We start from the raw sequence: 15,862 nt of genomic DNA, 5'->3' as shown, positions 1-15,862 counted from the left end.
TTTGGCAGCTTTCTATGCAATTATATTTGAAAGTAATTGGCTCCTCTTTTATTATGCATAGGTTAACAAACTCCATAGTAACAGAGTAACAGCAATGATAGTGATACCATTGGAATAAACCTAGTTATTAATAACAGGAAAGGAGCAAAGGGAAGCCCAAAAGGTATATGTCATTTGTGCAGCTTTGCCAGGAAGCTAACTGCTTTATACTTCGCAGGGAGCCCCAGTCCATTCCCCACAGATCCTTGAGGGAAGGGAGTGAACACATGCCCAGTAAAGTCTGGTAAAACAGGGAATGTACTTGTGTCTCAGTCACACGTGGGAACAGGTCATTGGCCAGAGTAGGCATGACCGCTGCAAGAGTTGGAAGATTTAAGATATTTAATCCCCTAAACAAAGGAGGTCTCTCTCTTGGCTCTAGGCTCTCTTGGACCCCACACAATGGACTAATGGACTGCAACTCGCCTGATACTGAACTGAGTCCAATGCCAACATGGAACAGAAACTCTGGACACTGCTTTTTGCTTTTAGTTCTCCTGAATCTTCACTTGCATTTCTTCCAGGACTGGATTAAGAGAAATAGGACTTTGGAAGCACAGAGATGTAATTCCACGCAAGCGAAAATTACTCATTTTCCTGTGTGAGTCTCAGAAAGTTCTTTTTCTTGAGCTACGGTAAGGACCCCACCTCTAGCACTTAGTGGGGAAAGGGATGCCCTACTTCCACCAATAACAATAGGAAGTCAAATAAATCAAGTCAATTCACAAATATGTATCTGAAAGGTCTCCTGCCACCACAAAGGAGAACATCTAAATTTTTTTTTGCCAAAAAAGTATTAAAAGGAAGACAAGAACTTGCTGTTTGCTGAAATAATAGTTGGCATCACCATTAAGATAAATATGAAAAACAAGGCATTTAAAAAAATTGTATAATGAGAAATTGCAGTATGTTTTCTTCACTCTTTTTTCTATCATACATTCAAAAAAATCATGTCTAGAATAGAAACACTAGTGTAATTGTTCTATACTTTAATTAAAGGTGAAAGCTACTTGAGGATGTGGTTTGTTCCTCAGTAATACTTCCAACATGCTCAAATTTGACTCTACTACAGGCCATGATTTCTAATCTATCATTTAAAACCTAAGGTGAGTTCTGATCAGAAACACATGTAGAACTTGCAGTATGCTCAGAAGAAACAGATGTCTCACATTAAAAATTTATATTTATTTTTATGTGGACTGAAAATAGAAGCATTTAGAACCTATAGAAACCAGTGCATCTGTTGGTATTTATTGTGCTTGAAAGGGAATTGGGCAGGTGCTCTAACCACTGAGCAAACCAGCCAAAGCTGCGTGCTGAGTTTTAAAGAAACATGGGTGAATTTCTGTGGTTAAATACATTAGGGCTGCATATATCCGTTTATACTATCTACTGCCCTGGTAATCAATGTACATATAAAATACGTTTATGCAAGACCTAAATGTACTCTGTGGATACAGTAGTAGGCAAATCAAATCAGATGAGCTTACTGCTATCAAGATGAGTGTATGAGTACATTGTAGTAGAAACTGTTAGTTCCCTCCCCATCAGTAATCCCCTTCCTTTATAGCAAAAAAGAAGCAATATTTCACACACACAAAAAAGCTGAAAACACTAAGGTCTCACTTCTGCAAGGATATATAAAAAAGTTTGGGAAGAATTCTTAAAATTTTTTTCTTCTTTATAAAAATTATGACCCTGAAGGACAAGTGGCCCCACCCCTTCTTCTCTGACTTTGCACACAGTTGGATGAAGGCAGCATATACATAGATACTTAGTCACTATCATAATACAATGAAGATTCAAAGCTTAGAACAAGTTAGTAAGTTGAGGATCATGACATGTCAACAAACAAATGAGAAAATCTGGGGCCTTGTTGACTTTGCTTAGCTCCTGGACCAGTTATAAAATTCTCAAGCTTCAAGACCTCTTGTTATGTCAGTTATTAAAATATAAAAATATTTCTGTTAAACCGCTTTTTGGGAAGGGTATAAACAGAGCATTCTAATGTATGCAACTTTATGGTCTATTCATACACAACTCACTTGATTTAAAATGCAAGTGCTCCTCCCAATATGGCATGAAATAACAAGGCTTACATGGAATGTTTCATTTTCAAACCATAAAGATTTTCAACGAGTCCTCATTTTGGTCTTTTCTGAAAGTTGATGAATTATGGATCCATATTCAACAACTGGCATATTACAAAAAAGCAGATCGCTGAAAATTATCAGGTCTCCTCATTCTCTTCTCCCAATTTTTCTCTCTATAACTCTTCTATTTGAGAAACAAAATTCAAAAGATTTAAAAGCTTCATATTTCTGTCGGCCTAATACCTAAACCTTGTCAGCTCTAGGAAGTTGAATTTGTTTTATTATATTCCTGATTTTAAGTTAAACTAATTCACAGAGAACTAGAAATTTCTTCGCAAATGAAAACATACATATATTCTTTTTTTTTTTTTTTCTGTTTCAATTATTTATTGTTGATGACTGCAAAAAGCCAAGGCCAAGCTGAATGTAAGAGTTAAGATATTCGGAGCTCAAGGGTCTTGGTCTGAAAGATTAATGTTAGGCCTTGTGTTTCATACTTTTGTCTTGTCTATTCATTATGTACAATGAGAAGAGTGCTGAGAAGTTGGCATCGGTAAGCATTAAGGAGAATTAATTAACAGTTTTCTTGGTGTACTGGGGAATGTCCTGTTACAAATGAGGTTAAAGGAATGGCAGGGAGCATATTTATGGAAGAGCAAGTGGCAAGGATGTGTCTTGCATATAATTAGTATTTCATAAATATTGGTTGGCATGAAAGGAACACCTTCTCATGACTCTAAGCCAAAAGTGAAGAGGAGAGGTAAGTCATTTCTTACTGTTTATAGAAAAAAAAAAAAAAAAAACAGAAAAAAAAAACACAACAACAACCTGCAGGATTTTCCAACTATTAAATAAAATGAGGAATTATCCCTCTTTAAACCTTACATTTGTAGATTGGGCTGATCAATCTCATGAAAACATTTTAAAAAAGCAATATTATATACAAAGTAATTTGCTCTTATTATTTATTAAAACAAATTATTATTCCTACTACTATGAGCCAAATACCCCATTTTCTACTGCATCTGGCAATGAAAATGCATCATTAGCACTACAATGAAAAGCACCTGCCTCTTATTTCCCATGCTTAAGGGAGACAAAAATAACTTATCTGTAGTAGTTTGCTGGTATAACAAACTACATTACACTATGTGGCTTAAAACAACACAAATGTATTCTTGTAGAGTTCAGGAAGTCAGAAGTCTAAAAGGAATTTTATGGATTAAACCAAAGTGTTGGCAGGGCTAGCTCTTTTCAGAGGCCAAAGGACGGACATCCTTCTCATTGTCTTTTCTCCCCCAGCTTTTGTGGTCACATAACTTTCTTCTTATTTAGGCCTTTTTGTCTCACTCTTATAAAGACTTGTGTGATTATATTTAGGATCCACCTGGGCAATTTGGGGTAATCTTCCCATCTCAAAATTGTTAACTTAATCATATTTTCAAAGTTGCCTTTGCCATTATTGATCACATTACCAAGTTCCAGAGATTACCAAGTTTATATCCTTGGGGTGGGTCATTATTCAATCTATCACATCCATAGTTTGTGATAGATGTCTAATGAGGTAGAGGTCTTGACTTGATAGTCTTGTAAAGAAAAGTATCAATAGCTAAAATCTATCAACAATGACTAAATATGAAGACTCTTGACAATAAAGTGATTTTTGCAGGATCTCTGGAAGTTAAGAATGTAGGTCACCAATGAACTCATCTTAGGAAACTTAATAAGTGCTCTCCCTAATGTAAATATTCCAACGGACAATATTCTTCAATGCTAAATTAAAGTAATTTAGGGTCAATACTTTGTAATGATGCCTGCCTTTGATTAAGTAAGTACCCAGGAAACCATATATGCATTTATCTCCATTAATTAAATGCAGTCAAATACAACTCTAATTATTGTGCAAATCTGGAAATTTAAGCTAAGTCATATTTTAAATAACTTACACACTGGGCTACCAAGTTGGAGGGGGAAGGGAGAAAGATGCTCACCTTAAATAATAAATCCTTTTTCCCATAACGAAGCTCCTTCAGCTGGGCTTGAATTTTTTTTGACTGTAAGAGCAGAAACATGAATTAGTGCCTTAATTTCATTTATATGTTTAAACTTGATGATTAGCATTTCTTCAAACTTTACAAAATGAATTTTTCAGCCAAGTAAAAGAGTCCGAAGACTTTGGAAATGAAACAGGAAACAACTCCACTTTGGGAGTTGGTTATCCAGCTGTTCTAGGCAGGAAGAGAAAACCAAAGCCTGCTCAGAGGAAACATATTAACAGATAATCCTTAAAGAACGTGGCTTACTGTTCCCCCTGGCAAAGAATTCCAGTCACCCAGGCATGCCCGACCTCTAATTTTAGATGCTAAGTATATCTCTTCAATTCCATGCCTCAGTTTTGACGGCTTATTTCAATTATTTATTAAGGTAAGGTTAAATATGGATAAGTTTAAATTGACAACCAAATTTGAATTTGACATATGTCCAAGGAGAAGACAGTAAGCTAATATGACAGGAGGTGAAGAGCATTTGCCCTTTAGAAGAACAGGCTTTTTAAGAGGATCATTACAAATGTAAAAGTGCTTATAACAGAAATCTCTCTCAGAAGGTATATGTTTGGCTAACACATCTATAATAATAAAAGCGTAATATGCTAATTAGACTAGACAGCCAAATGACAGCGGGGGCCGAGGCAGAGGCGATTAGGGGCGATCAGGCAGGCAGAGTGATTAGGGGCAGTCAGGCAGGCAGAGTGATTAGGGGCAGTCAGGCAGGCAGAGTGGTTAGGGGTGATCAGGCAGGCAGGCGAGTGGTTAGGGGTGATCAGGCAGACAGGCGAGTGGTTAGGGGTGATCAGGCAGGTGGGCAGAGGGGTTAGGGGCGATCAGGCAGACAGGTGAGTGGTTAGGGGCGATCAGGCATGCAGGCAGGCAAGCAATTAGGAGCCAGCAGTCCCAGATTGGGCCTATACCGGCAGTCGGACAACCCCTGAGGGGTTCCAGATTGCAAGAGGGTGCAGGCTGGGCTGAGGGACCCCGCCCTCTGTGCACGAATTTCGTGCACAGGGTCTCTAGTTGGAATATACTATTCTAGCAATAAAACACAGATGAATATGCTTCCTGTTTTTCCAGGGCAGACCCAATTTCAAACATTCCAACTTAAGAACCTCAGTCATTTGTCTCTCTACATCTAAGATTATTGGTGTTGATTCTTCAGTAGAAGAAATAGAACACAAACAAATAGATTATAATAGTCACATAAAAAAAAGATAATTGAAAAAATAGTTGCGTGGGAATATAAAACAGTACAGTCACTTTGGGAAACAATGTTGACAGCTTCCTATAAAGTTAAACATACACATACTGCATTATAGAGCAATTATTTATAGGTATTTACCCAAAAGAATATATAATGTGTACATAAATGTTTATAGTATCTTTTTCATAATAGTCAAATGTTGGAAAATACTACATGTGCATTAACCGATTAACACTAAATCAGTGATGGGCAACCTTTTGAGTTTGGTGTGTCAAACTTCGCCAAAAAACTGAGCATAACTTGGGTAGTGTGTCACTTTGAGGAAAAAACATTATTTCGCAAATGTTTCATCCTCAGGAGCAGCAAATGTTTCATCCTCGGCATGTGGCTGCCTCAGTGGCCGCGTGTCATCAGAAATGGCTACGTGTGTCAGTGCTGACACACGTGTCATAGGTTCGCCATCACTGCACTAAATTATGGTACCTCCATGAAATGCAATATTAGAATACTAATTTTAAGAATGAATTAAGGGCTGAAACATGTAGCAATGTAGATAGATTTCAAATGCATTATATGTAGGATGTGAAAGAATCCAGTCATCAGAAGCTATGTTTTGTATAATACATTTACATGATAATCTACAAAAATACAAACAAAAGGATAGGGAACCCAATCATGTTAGTAGTTGTCATATGTTGGGGATTGGTAGTAGAGATTATAAAATAGCCAAAGGGAACTTAGGGAGTAATGCAAATGTTCTATTTCTTGAATATATACAATGATCCAACCCATTAAAACTGTATACTTAAATGGAATAAACTCTATGTAAATTATATCTTAATGAAATTCAATTTTAAAAGTAGCTGGCCACAGTACATAATAACAACAATATCCTAATGGTACTATTCTATCCCAGTAAACTCTGCTGATATATCCTCCTTAATAAAGTCCACTAATATTTGAAATGTTATAATTTTCCAAGCATACATTGAAGGCATGAGTCTTCCACTGAACCAACTGCAGTGTACTGTGATTTTTCCTATTATATTCAGAACATTTCTAAACATACAAGGTAGTAGAGTTTGCAAAATGGAAGACTGTGTTATAATAGTGCTATAATTTCTAAATTTTTATCCAATGCTGGAAGTACCACTAATTAGAGTATAAAATCGAAAGTGTTGTAAATGGAAGGTTCTAATATTAGAAACTCAGTTTTCCATAGACATCCTTATTGTGAGCCATCTGTATTTTGTGATCTATTAAATCAGGAAGCAGATAAGAGAGAACAAAAAGAAAACAAAATGAAATGGAAAGAAATAAGAAAGGAAGAAGAGAAGGCGGGAGTGAGGAAGGAAAGAGGAAGAGAGAGAGAGAGAGAGAGAGAGAGAGAGAGAGAGAGAGAATATGAGGAACAGGAAGCGAGGGAGGAAGAGTTTGGCATTAACAATTCAGAATTATGTAATTAAACTGTATACAGTAGGTCCTCAGGTTACAGCGAAGATAGTTCCTACAGCATGACATAACACAATTTTCGCTGTAAGTGGGAACCCACCTACATGAGCACCTATGTCACTCACATGGAGCACATACACAGCAGTAATGAAGTGAAACAGTAAAAAAAAATTAAAAGAAAGATAACAATTCCTGACCTTTACTTGTGGTAAAGAAATAATAAAAAAAACATAAAGCACATATGTACATACATCGGAATGATGGAACTTTTTCTTTTTAAAAATAAACTAGAGGCCCGGTGCACGAAATTCATGCACAGAGGGGGGTTGTCCCTCAGCCCAGCCTGTACCCTCTCCAATCCAGGACTTCTGGCTCCCAACTGCTTGCCTGCCTGCCTTCCTGATTGCCCCTAACTGCTTCTGCCTGCCAGCCTGATCACCCCCTAACCACTCTGCTGCCAGCCTGTTTGCCCCCAACTTCCCTCCTCTGCCTGCCTGGTCACTCCTAACTGCCCTCTCCTGCAGGGTTGATCACCTCCAACTGCCCTCCCTTGCAGGCCTGGTCCCTCTCAACTGCCCTCCCTTGCAGGCCTTGTCCTTCTCAACTGCCCTCCCTTGCAGGCCAGGTGCCTCCCAACTGCCCTCTCCTGCTGGCCATCTGTGGTGGCCATCTTGTGTCCACATGGGGGCAGGATCTTTGACCACATGGGGGCAGTGATGATCAATCTGCATATTACTCTTTTATTAGATACGATAGAGGCCTGTACAGGGGTGGGGGCCAGCTGGTTTGCCCTGAAGGGTGTCCCTGATCAGGGTGGGGTTCCCTTGGGGCATGGGGCAGCCTGAGTGAGGGGCCTGTGGTGGTTTTCAGGCCGGCCATGCCCCCTGGCAACCCAAGCGGAGGCCCTGGTATCTGGAATTTATTTTCCTTCTACAATTGAAACTTTGTAGCCTGGAGCGGAGCCAAACCTGGGGCTCCCTCCGAGGCCGGCAGCCATTTCTCTTTGGGTTATAATTGAAACTTTGTAGCCTTAAGTGCTTGGGCCTGGCCAGGGTGTGCGGAAAGCTTTGCTTCCCCTGTTGCCGGGAGCAACCCTGGCCTGCTCTCTCAAGCTCCATTCTGCTGCCATTTCTGTTTGAATTTGTTTACCTTCTATAATTGAAGCTTTGTAGCTTGAGTGGAGGCTTAGGCCTGGCAAGGGCAGGCGGAAAGCTTGGCTTCCTCTGTTACCTAGGAAACCTTGCTCTCTGTGGTTGTAGCCATCTTGGTTGGGTTAATTTGCATACTCACTCTGATTGGATGGTGGGCGTGGCTTGTGGGCATGGCTTGTGGGTGTGTCGGAGGTATGGTCAATTTGCATATTTGTCTATTATTAGGTAGGATGGGAGATGGCCAAGTAACCACGAAACAATGTACATTGAGTCCGACTTAACCCGAGGACTGCCTGTACTCAGAAGCAGCAAGGATTTGTGCTTTCTTAAAACCTAGTAAGGTTCCATTTCCTCAAAAAGGCATTTTCTTTTTCTTGATATGATAGTGAAAGTAAAATGTAAGACACAATGCATTAGAAGACGAAGAGCCATCTTGTGTGTATCTGGTTGGTACTGAACCTTAAGAATGAAACTCACACCTGAGTGAGTCCTTACCCCCGTGAATTTATGATTCTACCTCAGGTCTACATTTACTACAACTCTGCTGTTTCTCTCATAAAGATTCCTAAGTGACCCAAAATAATTATATTTCAGACACAGCATTTTTCTTTTGTTATATGAACTTTATCTCCAAGACATTTCCTGGTTTTCATGATAATCCTTAATTTTGTGCTACTGATATTAGTAAAGGACTACTTCTATTATCTTTCTCAACTACGTATGTACTATCAAGTATCATTTTCTCCCTGAGGTTGCAATCTGCTGTCCAGGACTCATTTATAGCCAGGACAGTCTCTTAGGAAAACACACTCTGATTTTGTTGTTGTTGTTGTTAATGTTCCCCCTGAAGATATTTTTAAAGGGAGGGAGAGAGACAGAGAGAGAGAAACATTAATGTGAGAGAGACACATTGATTGGTTGCCTCCTGCACATGCCTCTACTGGGGCTGGGAATTGAGCCTGCAAGTCAGGTACATGCCCTTGACCAGAATTGAACCTGGGACCCTTCATTCCAAGGGCTGATGCTCTATCCTCTGAGCCAAACAAGCTAGGGTGCTTTCTATTTTTATCCAAACTAATGTTGACCAATATCAACGGGGAATGAGAGATTAGTACTCCATACAATGTGTATTTTTTTTTTTTTTTTACCAATTTCACTTCTATTCTACTCTATATTTTAAGTATTAGAAATGATTCAGTTTAACCATTTTGGCAATTCATTTCTTATTGCATACTTATACTGAATGCTCAGAATATAATTTAAACTTTTCTTCATAACTTGGATTCATTATTAAAATATCAATTTTGCATAATGCAGTAATTCATTCAGGAACTATAATAAAAACCTACATGTATTTTTCTATACTAAATGAACAGGAACAGCTAGATTCCTGAGCCTAGCTATGGTTATTTAAAAATATCATTTTAGAATTTTTCATTACAGTCACTTATCACTTCTCTGCATCTGCCTATTCCAGTCTTCTTCTAATTTTCAGTAGTTAAAAAGCAAAATCCAATCTAAGCATCTAGTGAGAATATGGAAAATAAGAATAAATACATTTTGAATGATTCCATCTTTATTTTGTAATGCACATTGATATGAAACCCAGTTGACACTAACTGTTTTCTTTTACCTTGTTGGCATCATTTTGGAAAATTAAAATTTTCAGAGGGGTACTCTTCAAAGAGTTCAGATATTACTACATTGGGGATTTTAGTAATTTTCTTTTAACTATGTTAATGATCCTAAATGTAATTCTAAATGTTGGTGCCTATGAGTCATGAAGTTTTCACAAGTCCACAGCAAAAGTTAAGTTTGTTGTAATGATGATAATTATGATTATTATCCTATATAATAAGAGAGGACTATGCTAATGATCCATTCCGCCATGAGGTGTAACGACCAATGAAATAACAACTGGATCATGGATCTGCAGGAGGGTCGGACAGCAAACTACAAGCAGGCAGCAGAGAGCTATAGGAGGGGGCAGGGCAGCAAGCTTAAGGGGGGTGGAGAGGGGTGGAGGGAGCTACACGAGGGCGGGGCAGTGGGCTGAGAGCTACAGGAGGGCAGCAGCAAGCTACTGAGTTACAGATTCATGCACAGGGCTACTAGTAGTTATAATAAAAAGAAGATAAAGAAGGTGATAAAGATAGAAGACATTGTCCATGGTAGAACATTTTAGCTAGGTTTATTTTTTTCCCTTTTGGAGACTATTGTTTAGTCTGAGATCTTTCTTTCCAACAACTTATGTTCAAATATAATTTTTTCATGAAGTAATAGTGATGATGATATGGTGGTACATGATACTTGCAGCAGCAGCTTCCATTATTTTTTATATTCTCCTGTGGAAAATTGAAATATTAGCAATCTATTAGGTGTCAATAGGACTTGGGCATTTTATTCATCTATGAATACCAAACATTTAGGGTCACTGATCTAGAAAACATTAATAAAAGTCATTACTCTTTTGTTTTGTTGGTGGCAGTAATGAAATGAACAATAAAAATTTCTATTTATATTGAAGACAAATTATTGTAACAAAATATATACCTCCCTTATAACCCAAACTTAAAATTGGATCCATAAAGAGATAGGGTAAATGTATAAATCATAATAAATATATTCAATTTATTTTAACATTGTGTGATACTAATGTATAAAATATCTAATAAATCATAAATAAAAATTAAGAAATATTATATTCTTTTTTTAAATTAAATCTTTATTTTTCAGATTATTACAGTTGTTCCTCTTTTTCCCGCCCATAGCTCCCCTCCACCCGGTTCCCAACCCACCCCATGCCCTTACCGCCTCCCCCCCGACACTGTCCTCATCCTTAGGTGTATGATTTTTGTCCAGTCTCTTCCCCGATCCCCCACACCCCTTTCCCCTGAGAATTGTCAGTTCACTCCCTTTCTATGCCCCTGATTCTATTATATTCACCAGATTATTCTGTTCATCAGATTTTTAATTCACTTGATTTTTAGATTCACTTGTTGATAGATATATATTTGTTGTTCATAATTTTTATCTTTACCTTTTTCTTCTCCTTCCTCTTCTTAAAAAATACCTTTCAGCATTTCAGATAATACTGGTTTTTCTGTGATGAATTCCTTTAGCTTTTTCTTATCTGTGAAGCTCTTTATCTGACCTTCAATTCTGAATGATAGCTTTGCTGGGTAGAGTAATCTTGGTTGTAGGTTCTTGCTATTCATCACTTTGAATATTTCTTGCCACTCCCATCTGGCCTGCATAGTTTCTGTTGAGAAATCAGCTGACAATCATATGGGTGCTCCCTTGTAGGTAACTATTTTTCTCTTGCTGCTTTTAATATTCTCATTTGTATTTTGCACTTGCCATTTTAATTATGATGTGTCTTGGTGTGGTCCTCTTTGGATTCCTTTTGTTTGGGGTTCTCTGCACTTCCTGGACTTGTAAGTCTATTTCTTTCACCAGATGGGGGAAGTTTTCTGTCATTATTTCTTCAAATAAGTTTTCAGTATCTTGCTATCTCTCTTCTTCTGGCACTCCCATAATTCGGATGTTGGTATGCTTGAAATTGTCCCAGAGGTTCCTATCACTATCTTCATATTTTTGGATTCTTTTTTTCTTTTTGCTTTTCCGATTGGGTGTTTTTTGCTTCTTTGTATTTCAAATCTTTGACTTGATTCTTGCGATCCTCTAGTCTGCTGTTGGATCTCTGTATATTATTCTTTATTTCAGTCAGTGTATGCTAAATTTCTAGTTGGTCCTTTTTCATATCCTCGAGGGTCTCATTACATTTATTGGCCTTTCCTAAAAAATTCTTGAAATTCTCGAGGGTCTCATTACATTTATTGGCCTTTCCTAAAAAATTCTTCAATACGTGGTTTTGAACTCTATATCCAGTAGTTTGCTTTCCTCCATTTCTGTCATTTGTGACCTGTTTCTTTGTCTCCGCATTTTGGCTGCTTCCCTGTGTTGATAGAGTGGTTTTGTGGGCTAGGTGTCCTATAGGGCCCAGTGGCTCAGCCTCCCCAGTTACCTGAAGTGGACACTCTTGGTGCACCCCTTTGTGGGCTGTGTGCACAGTCTTGCTGTAGTTAAGCCTTGATTGTAGTTAGTATCATTGGGAGGAATTGACCTCTAGGCCAATTGGCTGTGAGGATCAACTGTGTCTACGATGGGAGAACTTCTGTGCTGGAGACACCCTTATGAGGCAAGAATTGCTTCAGTGGGGCTTTGGTGCTCACTGAGTCTGCTCCCTGAGTGTGTCCCTTATGGATCTTGGGAGTTGTAATCTGGATGGTCCTACTCTGACCCTGGGTACACTGGCTCTTGGATCTCCAAGGATGTGCTAATTTAGCCTCTGCCTGAGGCCACCCAGCAGGAGCTATGGAGAAATCTGCAGATTCCTCTTCTTTGTTTGGGTTTTGGAGGTGCCCAGATGAGGCCTAGCTGTGAAGCAATGCAAGCTGTTGTGGGGCCTTGGGCCTTCTTTTAGATGTTCTGGGTCTCTCTGACTCAGCTGCAGTTTGTTAGATAAGTTTAGATTTCAAAGGACCAGACCATTCATATGCAAAAGCCTCTGTGCACAGCTGAGGTGGGGTGGAGTCTCAGGGCAGAGCAAATAGCAATGGCTTCCGTCAGCCCTGCCCTAAGAGACCCTCAGGTCTCAGTGTCCTTTGGTAATCACTGCAAGCACCTCTAAGAGAAAGCTGCCCTCGAATTCTGCCCGCTGCCAGACAGTCTAATTTCTCCCCGTATGAGTCTGGGTCCCCAGAATCTCACCCGGAACTGGAGTTCAGAGCAGTTGGGAGCTTGTGTCTCCCTGTGGATTGAAAAAGACAGCCACATACTCATTGCCAGTCTTCCATACCTCCTTACTTCTGCAGCTCCTCTGAGTTTCAGTGTGCTTTTCTCTTCCCTTCTAGTTGTAGAATTTCCACTTAGCCAGCCTTCCAGTGGCTCTGGATGATGTCTGTTTTGTCTTTCAGTTGTAGTTTTGAAGTGGTTGTGCGAGGCAGCAAGTTCAGGTGTTTACCTATGCTGCCATCTTGGTTTCTCCTCCAGAAATATTATATTCTTTAAGTAATAATACATTCAAAATAAATTAATCATTTTTGAACCAAGGGGCTAAAACATACAGCTAGGCCCAGGCTGTATTGATTGCTTCTAAAGACTATGGATACCTTCTCCTAGGAACCATCTCTCTTTCTTGTATGTGAGTATTATAGGGACCATAGGAACATGCCAGCCATTGCATAATATAGCTTCAATCCACATATTCCTTATTCAAAACTGTTCTATTTGCTTACCATTCATAAGTAGTATTAAGACATTGTATAGAACATCTAGACTAATAAAAGGGTAATATGCAAATTGGTCACGATGACCTCACAGTAACAACCAAACAGCAGGCTGTGTGGGGCAACCAGGCCAGCAGGGGGGTTAGTGAGGGATGACCAAATGACTGACCAGCAGGCATGTGGAGCGACCGGGCTGGCAGGGGGGGCAGTGAGGGGCAACCAGGCCAGCAAGCGGGGTAGTTGGGGGTGACCAGGCTGGCAGAGGGGGACAGTAAGGGGCAACCAGGACAGCAGGGGGGGAAATTGGGGGCAACCAGGCTGGTGGGGGGGCAGTTGGGGGTGACTAGGCTGGCGGGGGGAGTTAGGGGCAACCAGGCCAGCAGGGGGGACAGTGAGGGGCAACCAGGCTGGCAGTGGGGGGGGGGAAGTGAGGGGTGACTAGGCAGGCAGGGAGGGCAGTTAGGGTTGACCAAGCCAGCAGAGGGAGGCAGTGAGGGGTGACCAGGCTGGTGGGGGGGGGGCAGGTGGGGGTGACCAGTCTGGCAGGGGTCTTTTGGGGGCAACCAGGCTGCCATGGGGGAAGTTGGGGGCAACCAGGCCAGCAGGTGGGCACTAAGGGGCGACCAGGCTGGCATGGGGGGAAATTAGGGGCAATCAAGCTGGCAGGGGGACAGTTAGGGGCAATCAGGCAGGCAGGCAGGTGAGCAGTTAGGAGCAAGCGGTCCCAGATTGTGAGAGGGATGTCTGACTGCCAATTTTGGACTTATCCCAGGGGTCCCAGACTGGAGAGGGTCCAGGCTGGGCTGAGGGTACCCCCCCCATGCACGAATTTTGTGCACTGGGCCTCTAGTATGTAATATTTTTAGAAATGTAGAAAATATAAACAATATAATAGTTGATCTCTATCCAAATAGAAAAATACAATGAAAGAAATACTACAAGCCATTCAGTTTGATTTTTTGCTTTAGGGGGCATCAACCTGTCATTTCCATGTATTGAAAATTTATATTAATTTTATATAAAATATTACTGTAAAGACATAAACTGGATTATTAAGTTGCATGTTAGACTTTAACTTTAGTGTTTATAATAAGGACTTTTACATGTCCATCAAGGAGTGTTTTCATTTTATTTAATAAAAGAAATCCCAAATTCTGGATGGGCACATGGCTACCAACCTAATGTCACTTTCTTTTTTCTTTTTCTTTCCCATTGATTTTTAGAGATAGTGGAGAGGGAGAGACACACAGAGAAAAATATCAATGTGAGAGAAACACATCGATTGGTTACCTCCCTCACAGGGATGGAGCCTGCAATCCTCAACAAGGATCAAGCCGGCAACTGAAGCATATGCCCTTGAACCCAGGACCCATCAGTCCCCTGGCTGATGCTCTCTCTATCCACTGAGCCAAACTGATTAGGGCCCTAATAACACTTTTCATTTTCCTTTCAAATTGGCTAGGCAAGTGACCTAGTTTTGGCAAATAAGGTACAATGAGATACATGCCACTACTTCCTAGTTGGACTCCTACAAAGCAGTGACTGTGAGTCACTAGGCAATCTTTCCTGTCTGTTCTGCTAGATGGTAATAATAACAGGAAGAGGTTTTTGTGAACAAAAATTGGCTGCAATATTTAAGAAATGATAGAGGTATATCACCAACTCTGTGCCTTATGTCTAGAGTGTTTTGGGCAAAGGGGTCAACTTTTAACTTGTGTAAGCCATTTTTCTTCTCAAACTGCCTTTCCCTCCACCTTCCTTCACAGGCATGGGATCTGCATCATGGTATGAAGACTCTGATGCATGTTCCTTATTATTCACAGATGTTTCCATTAATAAATACTTACACAACTCATCCCATCTTTGTGTGAGCTTTTTGGGGAAACCAACTAACTCAGTGCCTCCTGTCTCCTATCCTTGAGGTGTAAATAATCCATTTCTACTGATACTATCTCTACTATCTCACTAATATCACTAAGAATTATTACTATACCCTACATATTCTACATTAAATCAGGAATCATAAAATATAAATAGATTTGGGAGATTAGGAATATAGGAAATTGATTTTAGTTAAACCTGGATTAAGCAGAATAACTTTTTTCCCCCTAAGAAATGCACAAGTCTTTTTTGGTTTTCTTTGATTATGCAATGTTAAAACATTCAATATATATCTAAAAGTTTTCTTTACTTATTCCAATGTTTGCACTTATGTTAGAAGGGGAAAAGGTCACAAGATGTCTAGTTAAAAAAAAGTCTAGCACTAATATTGTTTCTATCCAGTTGAAGCTAGAAGAGAATATTTACTTACCTCTTCTGCACGGATGCCACACAGCTTATTTCCTGATAAGAGTTTGTTTTTCAAGCTTTTATTCTGAGGAAAGAAATTAAGTTTTATTGTTAAGAGGTGATCAAATATTAAGAATCCCTTTAAATATGCGAGCAGCATTGCATTTCTCTATGTTTTGTTCACAAAAAAGTCCTTAATGATATGAGATATAATATATTTAGATAAATTGAGTAGAATCTTCAGTCTAAAAGACTGTTACTTCTATTCAATTAAAATGTGGAAATATTAGCA

General features: G+C 39.5%; 1 protein-coding gene across 1 annotated transcript in view; it reads right to left on the bottom strand.

Annotated features, from left to right (window-relative positions):
* Window positions 1-15,862, bottom strand: part of LUZP2 (leucine zipper protein 2) — a 147,100-nt gene that overhangs the window by 50,632 nt on the left and 80,606 nt on the right. The window contains exons 3-4 of the mRNA XM_054725292.1: window positions 15,593-15,655; window positions 4,124-4,186 (exon numbers count right to left, since the gene is read on the bottom strand). Of these exons, the coding sequence (XP_054581267.1) occupies window positions 4,124-4,186; window positions 15,593-15,655 (126 nt within the window). The remainder of the gene's footprint in view (window positions 1-4,123; window positions 4,187-15,592; window positions 15,656-15,862) is intronic.

The sequence above is a fragment of the Eptesicus fuscus genome, chromosome 13 (genome assembly GCF_027574615.1).
Source record: "Eptesicus fuscus isolate TK198812 chromosome 13, DD_ASM_mEF_20220401, whole genome shotgun sequence".
Classification (NCBI taxonomy): Eukaryota; Metazoa; Chordata; class Mammalia; order Chiroptera; family Vespertilionidae; genus Eptesicus; species Eptesicus fuscus.
This window is presented reverse-complemented; position numbering and strand designations above follow the sequence as displayed.